Below are 17,874 nucleotides of genomic sequence, written 5' to 3' on the forward strand. Positions count from 1 at the left end.
TGTTTAATATAAATAACTATGTCCATGAGTGATTCATGAACACCTTGATGAAGAATATAAGTTGCTTCCAAATTATTTTTCCTATTTTTTGTTTATTGTTCTTCCGTTAAAACAACTCTTTCTGCTGGTTCAACATAACCATCTTTCACAATCTCCCATACTTCTTGATAAATAAAAATACTCTCCATCTGTAACCTTAAATGTTCAAAGTTCTTTCCTTCAAATACTGGCACCTTGATTGAACTTAAATTTGTCATCTTCTTCAACTTAACTTTTTATACCCACAGTCCTAGAATCTGATACCAGATCTCCAATACCAAATGTAGGATCGAGCAAGAGAGAGGACAGCAAAAATGAAAGCAAATAATAGACTACATTGATATCCAAATTCGGTGTACAATCCTTATGGCTCAATAGCCTACTTATAGTCTCACAAACTTGATGGTCACTCAAAGTACTTTCTTAATAAAATCAAACTCTAAATAAAGTACACTTCTATGAACACAAAGAAACTCTAAACATAGTAAAACTCTAAATACAACAACCGACAGAACTTGCTTCTCAAGTTAGCTCCAACTTCCAAATATCGCATAGTGTGTCAACAGCGTATGTTGATCCACTTGTATGCTGATCCACGAACCAAATTGCCATATCTTGGTTTAACTTCCAACATAGAGGGTGGTATTTTTTGCAGTAGTGTGCAATTTTTGCGAAAGGTGGTAATTTTTACAGTAGTTTTGCAATGTTTGCCCATGGTAACTTTTGCAGTAGTTTGGGCAATTTGGGGTCAAAGGAACAAGAGGGTAATGACACAAAAATGAAGCAGAAAATCATCATAGAAATCAAACATTTATGCATTTAAAGACTTGATAACAGATACTGTACATGTAACACTGTAAAATGGGAGCAATTTGCCTTATTACATTTTTCTTTTTATAAATCAATTTAAGTCAAAAAAAAAAAGCATATTTGATATCCTTCAAATAAAATACGCATCTGGTTCGTTTTTACTCTTTTATAGTAGTCAGGTTTAATAAGAAACAGAACTCAAGGGTTTGACATTTCACATAAAATTTAATCTCTCCTCCATAGAATTTAATCCCTCCTAACATCCATTCTTTACCTCCTAATAGCATGACTCAAAAGTAATCTGTGAAGCTTTTCTGTTGTATGTTGTGGTTTTCTCACCTAGCATGAATGATGCATGTCGACGTCGCTACGCTAGCTCCACAAAGCTTATTCGGATTAAAAAGAATTCCCAACCGGTGCCGAGTTCCTTCCTATACTAGAGGGTGTGCTAACTGTTGAGCCATAACGTAACACTAACAACTATCCCAGTACGTTTTGAAACATCCATTATAAATGGTAATAGCGAGCTTCAGAAAAACTAATCATGTGAATGGAAGAACCGGCTGATGGTAATTATGTTCCACCGGTCCTTATTTTTAAAATTCCCCCTCATGTTTGATATTAAGGCGCACCCAGGATATAATCATCACAAAAGATTCAAGGTCAATTACTGACATTGGCTTTATAATTAATTGAGTTATCTTAGCTAAGGGTTACACACTGACACTGCCATTTTTAATGACCAATTAATGTGACCAAAATCCTCCGTGTGCCTCAATATTTTAGACTCAACTTTGGCCATTATGACCCCCAAAAATTTCTACTTGGCCTAAAAATCTGCATTTTTTTTTGTTTTTTGGTTTTTGACTGGGTAGCCATTCAAGTGTTTGAATCGCTTCCCTCCACGCCATTAGATCTAATCCTCTGACGGTATATAAGTTGCAGTAGGTGTAAAACCGTTCGTAAATATTAGCAAAACTTGGCATACTAGCTCGGTGTGTAACAGCTCAGTGGTTAACTTCTTTAAGAGCCTTAAACGTCGAGAGTGACATTTTAGAAGCCGTTTTTGGAAAAAGTTCGAAAATGGATAATGCGCACATGAAAAAACAACAAAAGGGAACTTCTCACTGACCCCTTCCTCTGCTTTACTTAAATTATTGCATGTCTACTGTTTCCTCTGTTTTTCCCTTATTTGCTAAAATTGCTACGGTTATAATTGCTTCATCTGCACTGAACTATATGCATTAGTCAAAGTTATTCCTGAAACAAAAACTTTCACCATCCATCATTATGATCATCAATGTAGTTTACCAAACTTAAATTCAACTGGAAAATTCAAATTAAGAATTTCTACTTAACTGAACCTGCCTTTGGGACTTGATAGTTGGCAAGAGACTAGCCTTTTGATTAAAGCTTAACTACTATCATCTCATGCAATGTTAATTTTGGGAAGCAAATAACGTGAAACTCTAATCTCCGAGGGAAAATCTTTTGCAGGAAGATTATCATTTTATTGGCTGGTAAGAGTGGGTGATGATACATAATTCAACCCTCACTATATATATATCAGCCACTCTTTCAACACCAAATTAAGTAGCATGTCATAACTGAGTCCATGTGAACTACACAACTTGTAATAACATTTGAGGAAATGAGATGGTAAACTTATTTAATTCTATGAAAGGAATCAATATCATTAACATGGTTGAAATCCACTAACTAACAAAAATCATCATGACAAAAATTACCCTAACCTGTTGTGTAGGTATTCATCTTTGGTCTTGAAACTGAGGAGGTCTCCAGCTACAACAGAAAAGATTAGAAAAATAACTATAGTTATCTATCTTGATGATCTTCTACAATTGTGATCTTGAAGGTTGATTTAAACCATTACCGTCTTCTTCAATTGATAAAATCTGCAGAAATTTTCTTGAGTATGGTGGAGATTGATATCCGTCTTCACGAGTGTTGATTTAAATGATTTTAGAATCATCTCTGCAATATCATTGTATCTACTATAGCCACACTTAACACACTACCCAAATCTCTGAAATCGCTTACAATTCGGTGCTGTTTGAGTTTAATTTTAAAGAAACCGGAGGAGAAAATATAGAAGAGAAGATCTTCAAACTTAAAGCATTTTGGTGTAAGGTTCCTTCTCTTAGTGATTTTCATAGTATGCTTCAATTTTGATTGTCAATTTCTATACATTTTCGTTTGATGCAAATCTTTTGAACAGATTAGCTCGGGATCAATTGCGTTCGACCCAGGATCTTTAATTAATACTCACAGTATCCTCATCCCAAGGCTGGTAATTTTGCAATTTGTTTTTGATTATAGTGAAAACTAGCTTAATAGGAGTATTGAGATATTCACAAATGGGTTGTAATTGCAACCCATTTCTTAGCAAATGTTGGTGCTCTTGCCATTGTTAACCTCGATGAAGCAGTATTGTTGCTTAATATAGTAAGATCTTTCTGCACACCAGACTCAAGAATAATTTTACTTATTTGAACCCAGATCTATAGCAAATTGATTTCAAAGGTACGTTTCATATGTTGATTCTCTCATGCCTGTTGATTACAAAATGTTTTTCAACTTTGATCCTAATTTCTAATTAACTTTTGCTCTTCAATCTGTTTCTTCTAGATTTCTCATGCAGTCGTTCAAAAAAACAAGACCCACAACGACAATCTTCTTCTTCTTCTTAGTCACAGTTCTTCTCGTTAACCTCACTGAAAAAGTACATTCAGGTAATGTAGCTGTAATTCTCCATGCATGTTCTTTATATACAAGATAATATCAACCTTTTTATGTTAATCTCTTTGATTGTTAATTAATTGATCTGCTGCCTTGCAGAAACAGCTACACAACATGATCAACAAAAGATACAAAGGATAATACAACCATTTAACGTGTTGAATTTTGGTGCCATTGGGGACGGCGTTCACGATGATACTCGAGTAAGTATCAATCATAAACTGCTCATCAGAAAATAAGCATCTTTTCTTTTGTTCATGATTTTGACAATTAGATGAAGTTTTTTGAGTTAATTAATTAATTGGTAGTTTAAGTCCTAATTAATAACTTCCAAACCATATTTACTGGGTCAAGGTCTTGTTGATAGTCAAGGTTCTAGTCAAAGGTCAAATTCTGGTCAAGTCAAAATAAGTCAGATAAACACAGAATAGGGAAAATCTCTATATGTATGGGTTGAGAAAATTACACAGCTGAGCTTTTTCTCTCTAGCTAGATAAACCCTAACCCTAAGTTTAGTCACTGTTCTTGTATAGGTGATCATAAAAGGGTAATTTTTCATTCTATTTCTATGATTTTGATTTTGGGTTTTGTTGATTGAGTAAAATCTTCAAAATAGCTAGGGCTTGTTGATCAATGAATCTTTCTGATTTCCCTATTGCATGTGTGAACCAATATCAAATCTGACCTCATAATTGTAATCAATAAGCAATCTTTCATGCCCAATATCATTCCTTTTTTCAAAAACAATAAACTTGCAAATTTGGATCCAATTTGGGGTTCTTTTTCTCTGTTGTTGTTTTGGTCTCAGCAAGATAGATAGGGGAAAACTACAAATTCCTTTTGCAGCAATTGATTATTGTCTACTTCCATTTTTAAATTTCAAGAGAATGTGTATTGAATTTGTGTGAAAACTATTGAGTTTGGTTGGAACCTTTTTTCTGTTAGGAAATCCACTCTTCCCTAAACCTTTAACTTGTACCATCTTTATCTGGAAATTAGTATGTTCTGTACCTTTTCTGGAACTCTTTCTTTATCACTTTGTTTCGAGCATGACTTCTGACTGAAAAATAGGCTTAAGCAAAGTGTTTTTGACATAAAGAGTGACATGACAAAAGCCATTTATATGCTTTCCTCTTGTTGATTTTTGGATATTTTGTTTTGCGTAAAGTTGCTAGTTATTATTGTTTGATATCTTTATGGAGGACTTCAAACTGAAACATGAATCCCATGCCTTAAAACCTGAGAAAGTGTTTGCCGAAATGCTTCAGTATGTTATTAGAGGAATCAAAATGACGAGTTGGAAAATGCTTCAGTATAAGGTCTAACTCTTTCCCCCTTTTTATGGTCTGAATCTAGGCATTTCTGGATGCTTGGAGTGCCACATGCAGAGGAGCAACAGGGTTACCCAAAATGGTGGTTCCGGGAGGAAGGACCTTTCTCCTCGGACCAACTCAATTTGTCGGCCCTTGCTCAAAGAAAAACGTCATCGTTCAGGTATACTTGCGTCTTCATATTATTGCATTTCTCTCATAGTGTTTGCAATAATGCTCTTGCAGTTAATCCCTTTCTTTTGACACAGAGTCTTGTTAGGACTCATGTAGATCGTATTTTCTGCCCTATGGTGATTTATGATGACACCGAGTCTTGTTTTGAGTTTACATGTTATCTATTTAGTTTGTTTTTTGTAACTTTATAAAGTGATAATAAGAATGTGTGTTGTGACATGCATGTTTTAAGTTTGCAACCTCTAGCACTAATGTTTCTTTTTGTTTATTTCTTCTTTGTTCTGCAGATCTCTGGATTGATTGTAGCCCCCATATCTCCTAGAGATTGGAGATTTTCAGGCGACAATAAGAGGTGGATTTTGTTCAGCGACGTGCGGGGCCTCACTGTAAATGGCGGTGGAATTATCGATGGTCGTGGGAAAATTTGGTGGGAGAACTCCTGTAATAATGAGTACCACAGGAATAGACCGGTAAGGCTTTTTCATTCATTTTCTTTTGTTCTAAGGTCTGCAGTGGATGGTTTTGTTTGGATGATCACTACTGGGTATGGTTCAGCTAAAAGAGAATAGAAGTAATTTCTTTGGGATGATATGTGGTTTATAAGGGGTTGTGGCATCGGTCTTGGGTTCTTGGAGGGGTCTGCAACTGCGTCTCGCATATCTTTAGGAGAGAATTATAACCTCAACATCTTTCTCTGCTCTCTCTAATCAGAATTTTAAGGGTTAAATCATCTAATTCTGTTGGTTCCTTTTGGGTTTCCTTCCCTGTGTGGGTAGCTTCTCTGTCTGTGGTTTGATGTTGTGATCGCAGAAATGTTAGCATGTTAGATATTTTTTGTTTTGCATAAGAAATATCCATTATCTTAAGGTAATCCTTGTTTGAATCATGTTAAATCAGATTAGTGATAATTTGCGTTAAGTTTTGTTTATGGCATGTTTATGGTTTAATCATGCATTAAAGATTTGAGTAAGGTTGAATCAACTAGCTTGACATGTCCTATGAGGTGTGCCGCAACTCATGATCGAAAGGTTGGAGTGACATGTGACAACCACGACTAGAACTCACTTCTAGTCTCATAATGTTTTAAAAGAAAAATCTGTTTTCATCCATCATGAGAGAATGTGAGGAAATAGAAGTTGATAATAAGTCATGAAGGTTAAGTGTCTCGTGTTTTCTGTTTCCTTGTACTCGATCTAATTTTGTGAACTATATAGTAAATTCACGTATGTTTCTGATAAATGGATTCAATCTTGTGTTTTCTATTTCCTTGTACTCAAGTTGTTTTGATTTGAGTTTTTTACAGGGCTGCTCCAGCACACAGCCTGCTTCAATCAATTTCCTCAGAACACATGACAGTCGTTTCAAAGACATAACTGTGAAAAACAGTCCTATGTTCCATGTTACATTGCTGGATCTCAACAACTTCGAAATGCAGAACATCAGGGTGGATTCACCTGAAAACAGTCCGAACACGGACGGCCTTCACACGCAAAATGTGAATCAGGTGAATATCAGCAATAGCGACTTTAGAAGCGGTCAGTTATTCTTGAATCTTTTGATTTCTGTTTTTTATTTTTTTTAACACTAAAAAACTTTGTTGTTCTTTTCAGGGGACGACTGTGTTTCCATTGGAAACAGCAGCTCGCACGTCTACATAAGGGATTGCCATTGTGGCCCTGGCCACGGAGTCAGGTAGTGATCTGTTTCCTTATGTGTTGATCTCATTGGTTTTTTTTAGATACTCCTACTGCTGAGATAAAAATTCCGGTTATGATGTTTGGAGATATGTTTGTAAGATGTCAGATGCTCAGAACAGCATGTTAGATGATAGATTTAAATGGAAATCCTGATAAATGAATGATCAGTTTCTAGACCCCGATATGATAGATAGAGAACAGCCACACAGATAGAATTAAAGTACTAGTAATTTGCAATAGAACACGTTAATTATATTGCTTTAGAGTAAGAACTTCACAACGTTTACCTCTTAGGTTTTTCTGCCCTAGGTTTTGTTTCTTCCTCTAGTTTTGTTTTCTGCTAGCATTCTTCTAGTCTTCTAAAACCGGATGGAAGCTTTTGGTCCCTCAAAAGCATTGAGTTAAGATGCGGGGAAGTTTAACTTGCAGCTGCACTCTTGAGTACCATTTTGCATGCTTTAAACTTTTCTCATTACAACAGTGTTGAAACAATTCTTGTTTTCCAACTCTAGTCATCCGTGTCTTTTTGCTAAGAATCAGATCTTTTTTTGTTACCTCCCTTAGAGCTAAGTCTTGCACAACTTGTAATAATGGCGACTTATTTTGCTCGTCAAGTAGCTTGATTTCCGCGCTGTTTTGGTGCTAACTTCCGCGGCTGTTGCAGGGTGTCTTCAATCCCTTCTAACAACTGTTGCAGGGTGTCTTTTCAGTTTTCTTCACTAGTTGTTCGAATATTAAGTTTCGTTGAGATCCGCTATCAAATAGACTGAGAACAGGTGTTTTCTTAACTTCTGCATTCACCCAAAATAGCTCTTCTTTAGTAGATTCTGAGATCGGTAAACCTGGACAAATGACCTTGCCTTGTATCCCAGTTGATACTCTTTTTCTTGTCATCATCGCGACTTTGCTGTCAAGTGATCCATCAATCACCTCGTCTTCTTCTTTTTCCTCAACTTCTTCTTTTTCCTCAACTTCTTTGTTGTAGATGGTTGTGTTAGCTTGCTTGTGGTCTTTCCACCATGCTGGTCTTAGAGCTCTGGATGTAGTATCCAACACCCTTCCTTTGAATGTCGAAAAGTTTTGCAGTTTCGCAGTATCGGATGTTTTTCGTTCGCTGCTGCATGATTAGTTCTTCCCTCTTTATGGACAAATTTCGCAACTTCTCCTTCTTCGGTTCTTGATTGCTTTGCTCCAACAGGTTGATTTTTCATCTCAATATACATAGCTTTCTTACAAGCATCGTCAATGTCAATTGTTGAGAATAGTGCCAGTTCTGTCCGCATTGATAAAATTAGTCCTCCTTTATATTTCTCAATAGTTTCTGGATCTCTGATGTTCACATTCAATGCTATAGCTTGCTTGCGAAATTCGGTAGTATATTCTTGTACGTACTGTCCTTTCTCTTGTCGCAAAAATTGCCATTGTTCGCCGCAATCGTTCTTTATAACCAATTGGGTAAAACTGATTTTGGATAGCAGTTGTGAATTGCTTCCAAGTAGTTACTGGCGCTTCGTTGCTAAGAGACAAACCTGACGTATACGCTTCCCACCAAATTAGGGCATGTCCATCAAGTCTTAGTCTAGCGAAACTTACCTGTTGCTCTTCAGTAAATCCTTTGGTGCTGAAATAAACCTCCAAAGACTTGAGCCAACCATCTAACTTTTCTGGATCTAAATCTCCGTTGTAGGCAGCTATTTCGGTTCTTGCCTCTACTTTGATTGGCGAATCGTCTGTGAACTCTCGATGTTTTCCCAGTTCTTGTTGTGTTCTGTATAATCCTTTTATAGAGTAAGAACTTTACAAGGTTTACCTTTTAGGTTTTTCTGCACTAGGTTTTGTTTCTTCCTCTAGATTTGTTTTCTGCTAGCATTCTTCTAGTCTTCTGTGTGTGCCCTCTACAAGCAGTCAAGGGGCCTATTATAGGTTTAGGACCATGCTAAAACTAGTCATACACAGATTTGGAGACCCCCTTATTTTTGTAACCTTCTAGGAATAGAACTCCTACTTTTCCTTCTAAGAATAGAAATCTACTTCTAGAATTACTTGGAGAGTAACTCAGTTGTATTTTGAACCTAGGTATAGAACATTCTAATGAGCCTATACCTAAAAACAGATCAATGAACGAGGGGAAAACATGGCGAAGATAGAGCAGCTTTGAGAGGCATGAAAGTTGTTATCCCTGGCACTTGCAGCAAATGATTATGAAAGCCTTGGGATGAATGTTTTTGTTAAGGACGCTGATAAACTTGTTTCCTCCCAGCTTCAGAAAGTAATTTCTTGCTTTGTTTTCTCTGCAGCATCGGTTCTTTGGGTGAAAATGGTCACTTGGCGGAGGTTAACAATATTCACGTGGAAAGCGTGAATTTTTATGGGACGATGAACGGTATAAGGATCAAAACTTGGCTGGTAAGTATATCAATTACGCTACATTCGATTTATTTATTTATTTTGCGTCATTCTTACCAATTAAACTCTGTTTACTTGAAGGACGGCAAAGGAGAGTGCCATTCCCTCTCTTTCAAGAGTTGCAACTTTATAAACGTTCTGAATCCAATTATTATTGATCAATACTATTTCTCTAAGTCTTCTCAAGAGGTATGTTGCATTTTTCCAGGTTTAAAGTTTTTACTTTTCGAGAAAATAGTCATTTGGATTTGGTTGGTTGCTTGTTAGAATAAAAGTGTCCTGTCTCTTTACTGTGACTAATCGTCCCTCCTGTGAGAAGCTCCTTAGTAACACAATGTGTGTCAAAGAAGGTAACAGTACACTTAGAGGCTTTGGACATTTGACTGATGAAGAGGCGACTGCAAGAGAGATTGGAACATGTAAGACGTTAAAAAGAGACATAGATTTAGTTATCGAAACATGTCCTTCACCAGAGACAATAGTTGGATCCTTCACTATCGATAATCCAAGAATCCTTAGATTTATCACACATAGAGTTTAGATAACTATCATGATTACCTTTGTTACCTGATTGAGCCATCGAAGTAGACCAAGATAGTTTTCCTTAGATGACGACTTTCGAGCATAATCTTTTATCAGTTGCTCCAGATGGACTTTAGATAGATGAGGAGAAGCACTAGGTGCTGATATGGCCGATGTGGGTTATAACTCTCATCAGATGTGTGGTATGTTCTTACACCACCGCTGCGGCTTCCTCCTCTTCCTCTAATTTTGCCACTAGAATGGCTGTGCTTGTGACAGTAATCACAATGTAGAGTTTTTCCAGTTAGGCTGTCGGTTGCTTTCTAGTTGATGGAGTAACAAACATTAAAATCGGAACTTTCTTGAGAAACAAGAGATGTCATTGCAACTCAGTATAGTTTTTCAGATCTAACAATTCCATAAACTCCTTGAAGCGTTGGCAATGGATCTTGAGTATGACTGCTGCTCATCAGGTTTTCATTTGCTTTCTAGTATGACTGTTAGAGCATGAGTAGATGAAGCAGCAAACATTTAAAGCTGTACTTTCTTGAGATAGATGCCATCGCAGATCGAGAAAGTTTTTCAGATTCCATAGAGTTCCAATATTTAAATCCTTATGGGTCAAAATCAGAGTCTAGACCAGTAAGGAACTCAATGATTTGACCTTTTCAATTCGCTTCTATAACTTGCTAGTATCAGATACACATTCCATGTCATTCGTGTCTCTACAATTTGACGATTCAAATTTTAGATCAGAGAGTATAGTTGATTTGGCATTGTTTTGGATTCTGATGTAGTATTATTTGTGTACATTCTGGTATTCCTGGACTTAATGATGTAATTGATGGCATGGGTCCTTTTCCTTTTGTGTTTCCAGTATATCTAGCTTCTGCAAGAATAGTAGTTCCGACTTCTTCTTGTTTTTTTGATAAAGCTTGATTTCCAAAAACTGATACACATTTTTTCTCTCCAGGTAAGTGCTGTGAAGATCTTTAATATAACGTGTGAAGACCTTGAAGGCACAGTGGATTTGAGAACACCGTCAGCAATATCACTTAGATGTAGTAATATAGTTGCTTGCACGGGTCTCCGCTTCAGAAATATCACGTTCAGGCCAACAGATCTAACTAAAAATTTAATAACCACATGCAATAATGCCAGAGGAACAGTGGTAGGGCGCGTGGATCCTCCTCTGGGGTGTTTAAAGCCAGGTTGAATTACTTATTTTCATCATGTATGTTGATTCTGAATACAGTCGTCATGCATGATGAGGCTACTACAGATCTGATTTCTTCAACGATAGACCAGTGGTAGTGTTCGTGGAATTCGTCTACTTGGATAATCTCATTTAACCAGATCATCCTTCACTTTTTCGAGTTCTCGAGAGGTGAAAAGTCTTTTCCTTCCTGTTTTAAATTTCAGAGTATGTGGTTATCTCACCCGGTGATGAAGAATGTTATAGACTTACAGTGGAGGCATGGAATTAATGGTTGCCCAATGTTCATGTTAATGCAAATGTTGAAGCATCTCAAGTCTGTATTGAAACTGAAAAGTGTGGATGAAGGATGTTTTTGGCTTTCCGTGTTAATCAGGCTTTTCATGAGTTAGAAGTCAGCAGTATCTACATGTGTTAGAAGTGGAATCTTCGAAGAAAATAGATAGATTGCTCTTAAGCAAACTTTTTGTAGTGGTAAGTTGCATGCTACTTGGATCACTAATGGAGTTAGAATGGACAGTTCATAATGCATTGTGTGGGTGTACTTCTTTGAAGATTGTTTCTGCCGTGTATAATGGTTCTGTTGGATTGGCATACTTTGGTTTGAGGATTTGGATTCTTCAACTTAGTAAAGAACGGGTGTTTTTCCTGTGCATCGTTGGGGTGTAGTGTTATTACAAGGATTCACATGGTTGGTTTTAAGGTTAAATGTCATCCTTAGGGGAATGAAATTTGGGAAAGGGATGTTGAGGCTTTGTTCGACAAAATGGTTTCAGTTAACATTGTTCTGGACTTTTACTGCCTAAAACGGTCCTTCTGTCATTATGCACTTCTAGGGGAAACGAATTAGTGAAACTGGTGACAGAAATTCTTTTTATTTTACCATTGAATGGTGGGTCTAATAGGCATTTTAAAGCAAATATGGGAAGTTAAACTCCTTTTGCAAGGGCAGGACTTCTTAGTAAAATGACATTTTGGTGGTTGAATTCATTGATGAAGAGTGGCAAGGAGAAAACCCTTACTGATGCAGATATACCACAGTTGTAGAAGGGAGACCGAGCAGAGAGTTGTTATGGGTCAACTAATATCTCAGAAGGAAACTAATGCATCTAAACAACCGTCAATTTGATGGACGCTGGTTGGTGTTATTGGAAGGAGATAATAATATCTGGGATTTTCGCATTGTTGAAGATACTCACTCTCTCTGCTGGTCCTGTGCTTCTTAATGCCTTCATTAAGCTTTTAAATATAAGGGGTATGTATTGGTTGTGTCATTATTCTTCACTAAATGCTTACAGTCGCTGGCGCAAAGGCAATGGTACTTCCGTAGTGGATTAATAGGCGTACAAATCAGATCGATTCTCTCAGCAGCTATTTATAAAAAGCAATTAAGGCTTTCAAATTCTGCTAGGATGGTGCATTCAGCTGGCGAGATAACAAACTATGTCACTGTGGACGCTTATAGAATCGGTGAATTCCCTTGTTGGTTTCATCAGACATGGACAACAATTCTCCAACTCTGCGTTGCAGTAGTTCATACTGTGGGGATCGCTACACATGCAGCATTGGTTGTATTAACTGTGATCTGCAATACTCCCGTGGCTAAACTACAACATAAATTTATAAAAGACTAAAAGCTATATCAGAAGCCCTTGTGAACATGAAAATCTTGAAGTTGTATGCTTGGGAGACACATTTCAAGTGTGTTATTGAAAGATTGAGGGAAGAGGAACTCAAGTGGTTGTCGGCGGTGCAGCTGCGGAGAGCTTACACTGGAATTCTCTTTTGGTCATCCCCTGTATTGTTTTTGGCAGCTACTTTTGGGGCATGTTACTTTCTTGGTGTTCCGATTTATGCTAGTAATGCTTTCACTTTTCTGGTAACTTTACGTCATGTTCAGAAACCTGTTCGAATAATCCCTGAGGTTATTGGTGTACTTATTCAAGCAAAAGTTGCGTTGGCACGGATCATAAGGTTTCTTGCGGCACCGGAGCTACAGGCTGGGAATCCTAAGCAAAAGCAAAACACAGACCAACTTAGGCCGGCCACACAGTGCATTATGAACACACCTTAAAATTGATGGTGAAGTGACTACTGATCATGAGGTATTTGCTAATCTCATTTTCTAATCTATGCACGGATTATCTCTCCAGTTGAGCGAGCTTTTCTCAAGGGTAGAAGCATCTTTACTTGACTTCTGAAGAGGTTAGTATGTTGGATGATAAGTCTTTTGGTTGAGATGGAATTTGACATTCGCAAGGGTTTCAATTGGGGGTTCCTCTTTAATTCAGCTATGGGTAGAGAGTGGAGTCAGTTCATTCTATTAGGGTCCGTATGTGCATGAATGGCCTAAAAGTTCTGGTTATTATCCCTGGTTGGTTCTTGTATTACCATACTCATCTTGAAAGTTCTGGTTATTATCAAAGATATGCTGGTTATGAGTACACAGTGCCATGACTGGTTTGTGAAGGAACAAATTGCCAAGCTCTGCAGACAGGAAAGATTACTGGAACTGGTTCTTGGTGCTGGCAAAAGTACTGTAAATCATCCAGGCTAAGCACTCTCTTAATGTTGTCTATATCTAGAGGGATCAAGGCAGAAGAAGTTATGAGTCACATTGGATGCAACTGCTTTTTGTGTTAGTGAGTAGGTCAGTCACGGCAATCACTAATGGACTACTATAGCATCTGAATTGCCTACGTCATCGACAGTGGTGCCTAGTGCTCATCTGGAGGAGTATGTGGAGGAGTCGGATGTCCTCTACATCCCATGTCACAGACCCATCCCACCAGGCCAGAGCATCTGCCAGACTTGGTTACTCATTTCAGTCACAAATCCGCTTCACCGGGCATTTACTTCTATTGTTTCCACTCTTACGGAACCAAAGACATAGAAAGTGCAGCTCAGAATCCTCACTGGGTGGATGCAATGCAAGTTGAGTATGTCTTGGACATTGGTCCCTGGAAGCGACTCTATGAACTTTTTGGGATTTATGAAATCAAGCTGAAGTCAGACGGTTGCATCTGACCCTACAAAGGGGGTACAACCAGCTAGATGGAATTGATTACATTGAGACTTCCAGTCCCATGGTGAAGCCAGCAACTATTCGCGCGTCGATGGTGCATTAGGCAATTGTACTTGGGGATTTGGCAGAAAGAAGGTTTACCTTCCAACAGCCAAATGGGTTCGAGGATTCATGACACCAAGTGGATTCTATTTAGACAATGTTCGCAACTACATAAAGCACGTTGCGGACACAAGCAAGCGCCTAGAGCATGGTTCAATAAATCCAGCTATTTTTTTTATCACTCAAGATGGCTGGAGTCTAACCACTCCTTATTTACTTCGATGGTGAGAATGTAATGTTTCTCTTGCTAGACATTTGATAAATAATCATCCTTTCTTTACTTTGCGTTTTATCTGCAATCAACGGTGATCTGTTCATTTAAATTACTACGGTTTTGCGAAATTGTCTTCTCAGCCTTCTCTTTGTTTGAAATTCGCATGTCATATGTAACTTCTCCGTCATCGACTTTTGTATCTGCACGAAATAGAGTGATGCTACGTTAACCGGGATAAAATCCCATCATTTTTCCCGGGTGAAACAAAACTTTTGGTGGGCTCTGCCGGAGATTAACAGTGGGCCAGGCTTAGTGGTGAAGCCCACCAAATTTTTATCCCACCTTCCAGTACACTTAGCATCATTGAACGAAATATCGGTATGGTATCCCGTTTTATTTTATATCGGATTACCGTTTACCCATTTGGTGAAGTAATAAGTGGGATCCTACGATTATTTGATTCCGCCAGGTGCATCGAGAAATGGACCTACAAGATCCAAGTCTCACTTGTTGAATGGCCACCGATTCAGAAACCGGATGTAACTCGCTTGTTGGTCTCTCAGAAGAGGGGCATGCAACTGACAGCCCATGCACTTGTAGTGACTTTCTGTCTTAGACTAAACATATGGATGACCCTGTGGATGATTGTGTAGAGGATTTGTCTAATTCTATAGATGAATCTATCTTGCAAAATCATCCCGACTTGGAGGTTCAGTCCAGACCCTTAGACTTCCAAAATTACCTAATTTACGGTTAAAGTTGTGTGCTTCTAAGATTTTCTTGGATTACTTTGCATCCAGGGACGGACCCAGGATTTCCCCTTGGGTAGGCTTGGATGTAACAGTCGGTAATGCGGTCGGAGGCCGCGGCAATTTTTATCACATAATTAGTGACCAAATAGTGATCCACCCGTACAATACTAAATAGCTAGGGAATCAAAAGTTAAAACGAACACAAATAACAGAAAAACAAAGTGATTACCAAAAAGGAAGAAAGTAGGAGTAGAAATGTAGTGAGTGGAAAAAAATTATTTACTTTAAACATGACTTAAATTTTGATCACCTCATAATATGGACTAAAAATCACATACAATTAGCTAAATACAGCTAATATGTGGGCTAAGCATAAAACTTAACCTAAGTTTCCATGCTTAAAAAATTTTACCCAAAAATTAGGGAAGGGGTATAGCCTCCTTCAGCCCCTTGCTAGGCCCGTCCATGTTTGCACCGAAGTACCCAGAGAACTTGCTTATTCCCAATGTGCATGAGCCCCAGACTAAACAGAATCCCCATATTATGTTCTTTATGCGCTTCCTTGTGCAGTACAGACCAGGTTTGGGGGTAACTTTTTCTTTTTGATAGTTTCACCTTCTTCAAGGAATCATAACATTAGTGCGAAGCTGTCATTGTAAATACTATATTTTGGGTTGATCCTAAAATCTAGTTTATGAGGATATCCTTTACGTACATTCCGGTAGGTATTTCTATTTTCTTGTTGTTTATTTCCGCATAATATGAATTTCTCATCTTAATTTTTACATTGGATGACTCAATTACCTTGAGGGAAATGTAATGTTTAAGTATGGGGGAGTGGTAAAGGTTTTCGTTATTTAAAAATAAAATAAAATAATAATAACGGGCCCTAGCTCAGCTGGTCAACCCCGTTCCCCAAAGGTGATGCGCTCCAGGAGGTCCCAGGTTCGAGCCTTCGATGGCGTAATATTTCAGGAATTATTATGGACGCTAGAGTTCGCTTGCCCCCCTGGTGACACAATCTCGCCCCCCAGCCCGCCGTTTCGGCATCCCTTGGCAAGGTTATCCATGAGGCCCGCTGGTAGGCTAGCACAGCAACCTGTTAATTCATGTAGTAGTACGCCGTTGGAGCCTAGCTTGTTAGGCTTCCAACTAGTTATGTAATCATCGTTATCCAATAATAATAATATTAACTTTATAAAATAATAATAATAATAATAATAATAATAATAATAATAATAATAAGGGCCCTAGCTCAGCTGGTCATCCCCGTTTCCCAAAGGTGATGCTCTCCAGGAGGTCCCAGGTTCGAGTCTTAGATGGCGTAATATCCAGGAATTATTATGGACGCCAGAGTTCGCTTACCCCCCTTGTGACACAATCTCGCCCCCCAGTCCGCCGTTTCGGCTCCCCTTGGCAAGGTTATCCATGAGGCCCGCTGGTAGGCTAGCACAACAACCTGTTAATTCATGTAGTAGTACGCCGTTGGAGCTTAGCTTGTTAGGCTTCCATCTAGTTATGTAATCATCTTTATTCAATAATAATAATAATAATAACGTGGTGTTGAACAGGGTTGACAAAACCTCTCAGCTCATTGACAAGATTCAAGAGCTGCATGATCCTCAGTGTGAACTTTTGCTTTTGCGCAACTGTACTGGAGTTTCGAGGTTATATTTTGTCGTACGCACTACTTGCCCCCAGGCGATTCAGAATGTTGCCACGCGCTTTGATGATTATCTTATGCAGTATCTTCGTCGTCTTATAGTCGGAGATGGGGCTGGTTTTGGCTTAGTCCAACAGCGACTAGCCACTCTCCCCATCAAAGATGGTGGTCTGGGTATTCTTACTATGACCTTGCATCTCAGGCACAGACCCAGCATTTGCAGAATTCTATTTTGAGGCTGCCTGCAACAACCGACTTATGCCTTGGTTTCCATACTACTTTACAGAGTTTCACACAAGCTTGTGAGATCCCCCTCCCTGATTTTAACATTAATGATGTCGTCCCCCATTACATGAAGTCATTGGCAGCTATCTACTTTGGAGCTATCAGGGAAAAGGTACTTACTCGCTTTTCTTTTTCTGCACGTGAAGCTACTGTTTAGCAATCTAATAGATCTGATCATGCTATGGATTTCCTTAAGGCAATACCTATTCCTGGGCTCAACCAGGCAGTTGGTTCCAGGCAATTTAGCTCAGTCTTACAATATCGTTTAGTTATACCCCTTTTTGAGGAAGGTAATAAATGTACCTGTTATGGAAAACTCATGGATATCTTTGGAGACCACGCTATCCATTGTGCTAGCGAGGTCGGGCTTAAATTCATACATGATTTAGTAAAAGATATTCTGGCAGACATGTGTTACAGAGATGGGGTTGCGGCTAGAAAAGAGGTTTCTTTGGGCATCATCAATAATAAGGATTTTCGGCCAGCGGACATTGATGAGTGCCAAATATTGTATATATTTATCCCTTTTTGTTGGCATTTTAACTCATCTTTTGTGCATTAATTCTACATTTTATCCCATATTCTGTATTTTCATTGTTTTCAAGAATAAATATTTTTCTTACTTAATTTTGCATTTTTAGGTAATAAATAAAGTCTGGATGAATTGCGGAGCGGAATAGAGCAGAAAAGTAGTGAAAAGCCGGGAGGAATTACGCAAGGAAGCCGCAAAGAATGGAGCGCACGTCCAAAAAGCTGGAAATGGGCTCAAGAAGGAAGAATTGTTCTTAAGGAAGATATGGGCTTGGCATACCCAAGGCCCAAAACCCTTACCCAAACCCATTTTCTATATCCATACCCGCCTCCATTCTCAGCCGTTA

At 38.3% G+C, this 17,874-nt stretch overlaps 1 protein-coding gene across 1 annotated transcript; it reads left to right on the forward strand.

Annotated features, from left to right (window-relative positions):
- The first annotated feature begins 752 nt into the window (after positions 1-752).
- LOC113339531 (polygalacturonase-like) lies at positions 753-14,430 on the forward strand. Its single transcript, XM_026584784.1, has 11 exons — positions 753-803; positions 3,089-3,160; positions 3,512-3,602; positions 3,709-3,812; positions 4,966-5,103; positions 5,402-5,584; positions 6,418-6,649; positions 6,725-6,806; positions 9,109-9,217; positions 9,299-9,406; positions 10,713-14,430. The coding sequence occupies exons 1-11, from the start codon at positions 753-755 to the stop codon at positions 10,953-10,955; spliced, it is 1,413 nt and encodes a 470-aa protein (XP_026440569.1). The 3' UTR covers positions 10,956-14,430.
- Positions 14,431-17,874: the final 3,444 nt, after the last annotated feature.

This window comes from Papaver somniferum, unplaced genomic scaffold (genome assembly GCF_003573695.1).
Source record: "Papaver somniferum cultivar HN1 unplaced genomic scaffold, ASM357369v1 unplaced-scaffold_21, whole genome shotgun sequence".
Lineage (NCBI taxonomy): Eukaryota > Viridiplantae > Streptophyta > Magnoliopsida > Ranunculales > Papaveraceae > Papaver > Papaver somniferum.

What these genes read in the sequence shown, in the direction of transcription:
- LOC113339531 (XM_026584784.1), top strand. Translation starts at nt 753, where the DNA reads ATGGTAACTTTTGCAGTAGTTTGGGCAATTTGGGGTCAAAGGAACAAG. An exon ending in AGTACCACAGGAATAGACCG is followed by an intron (nt 5,585 to 6,417) that starts GTAAGGCTTTTT and finishes AGTTTTTTACAG; the next exon opens with GGCTGCTCCAGCACACAGCC. An exon ending in GGCCCTGGCCACGGAGTCAG is followed by an intron (nt 6,807 to 9,108) that starts GTAGTGATCTGT and finishes TTTTCTCTGCAG; the next exon opens with CATCGGTTCTTTGGGTGAAA.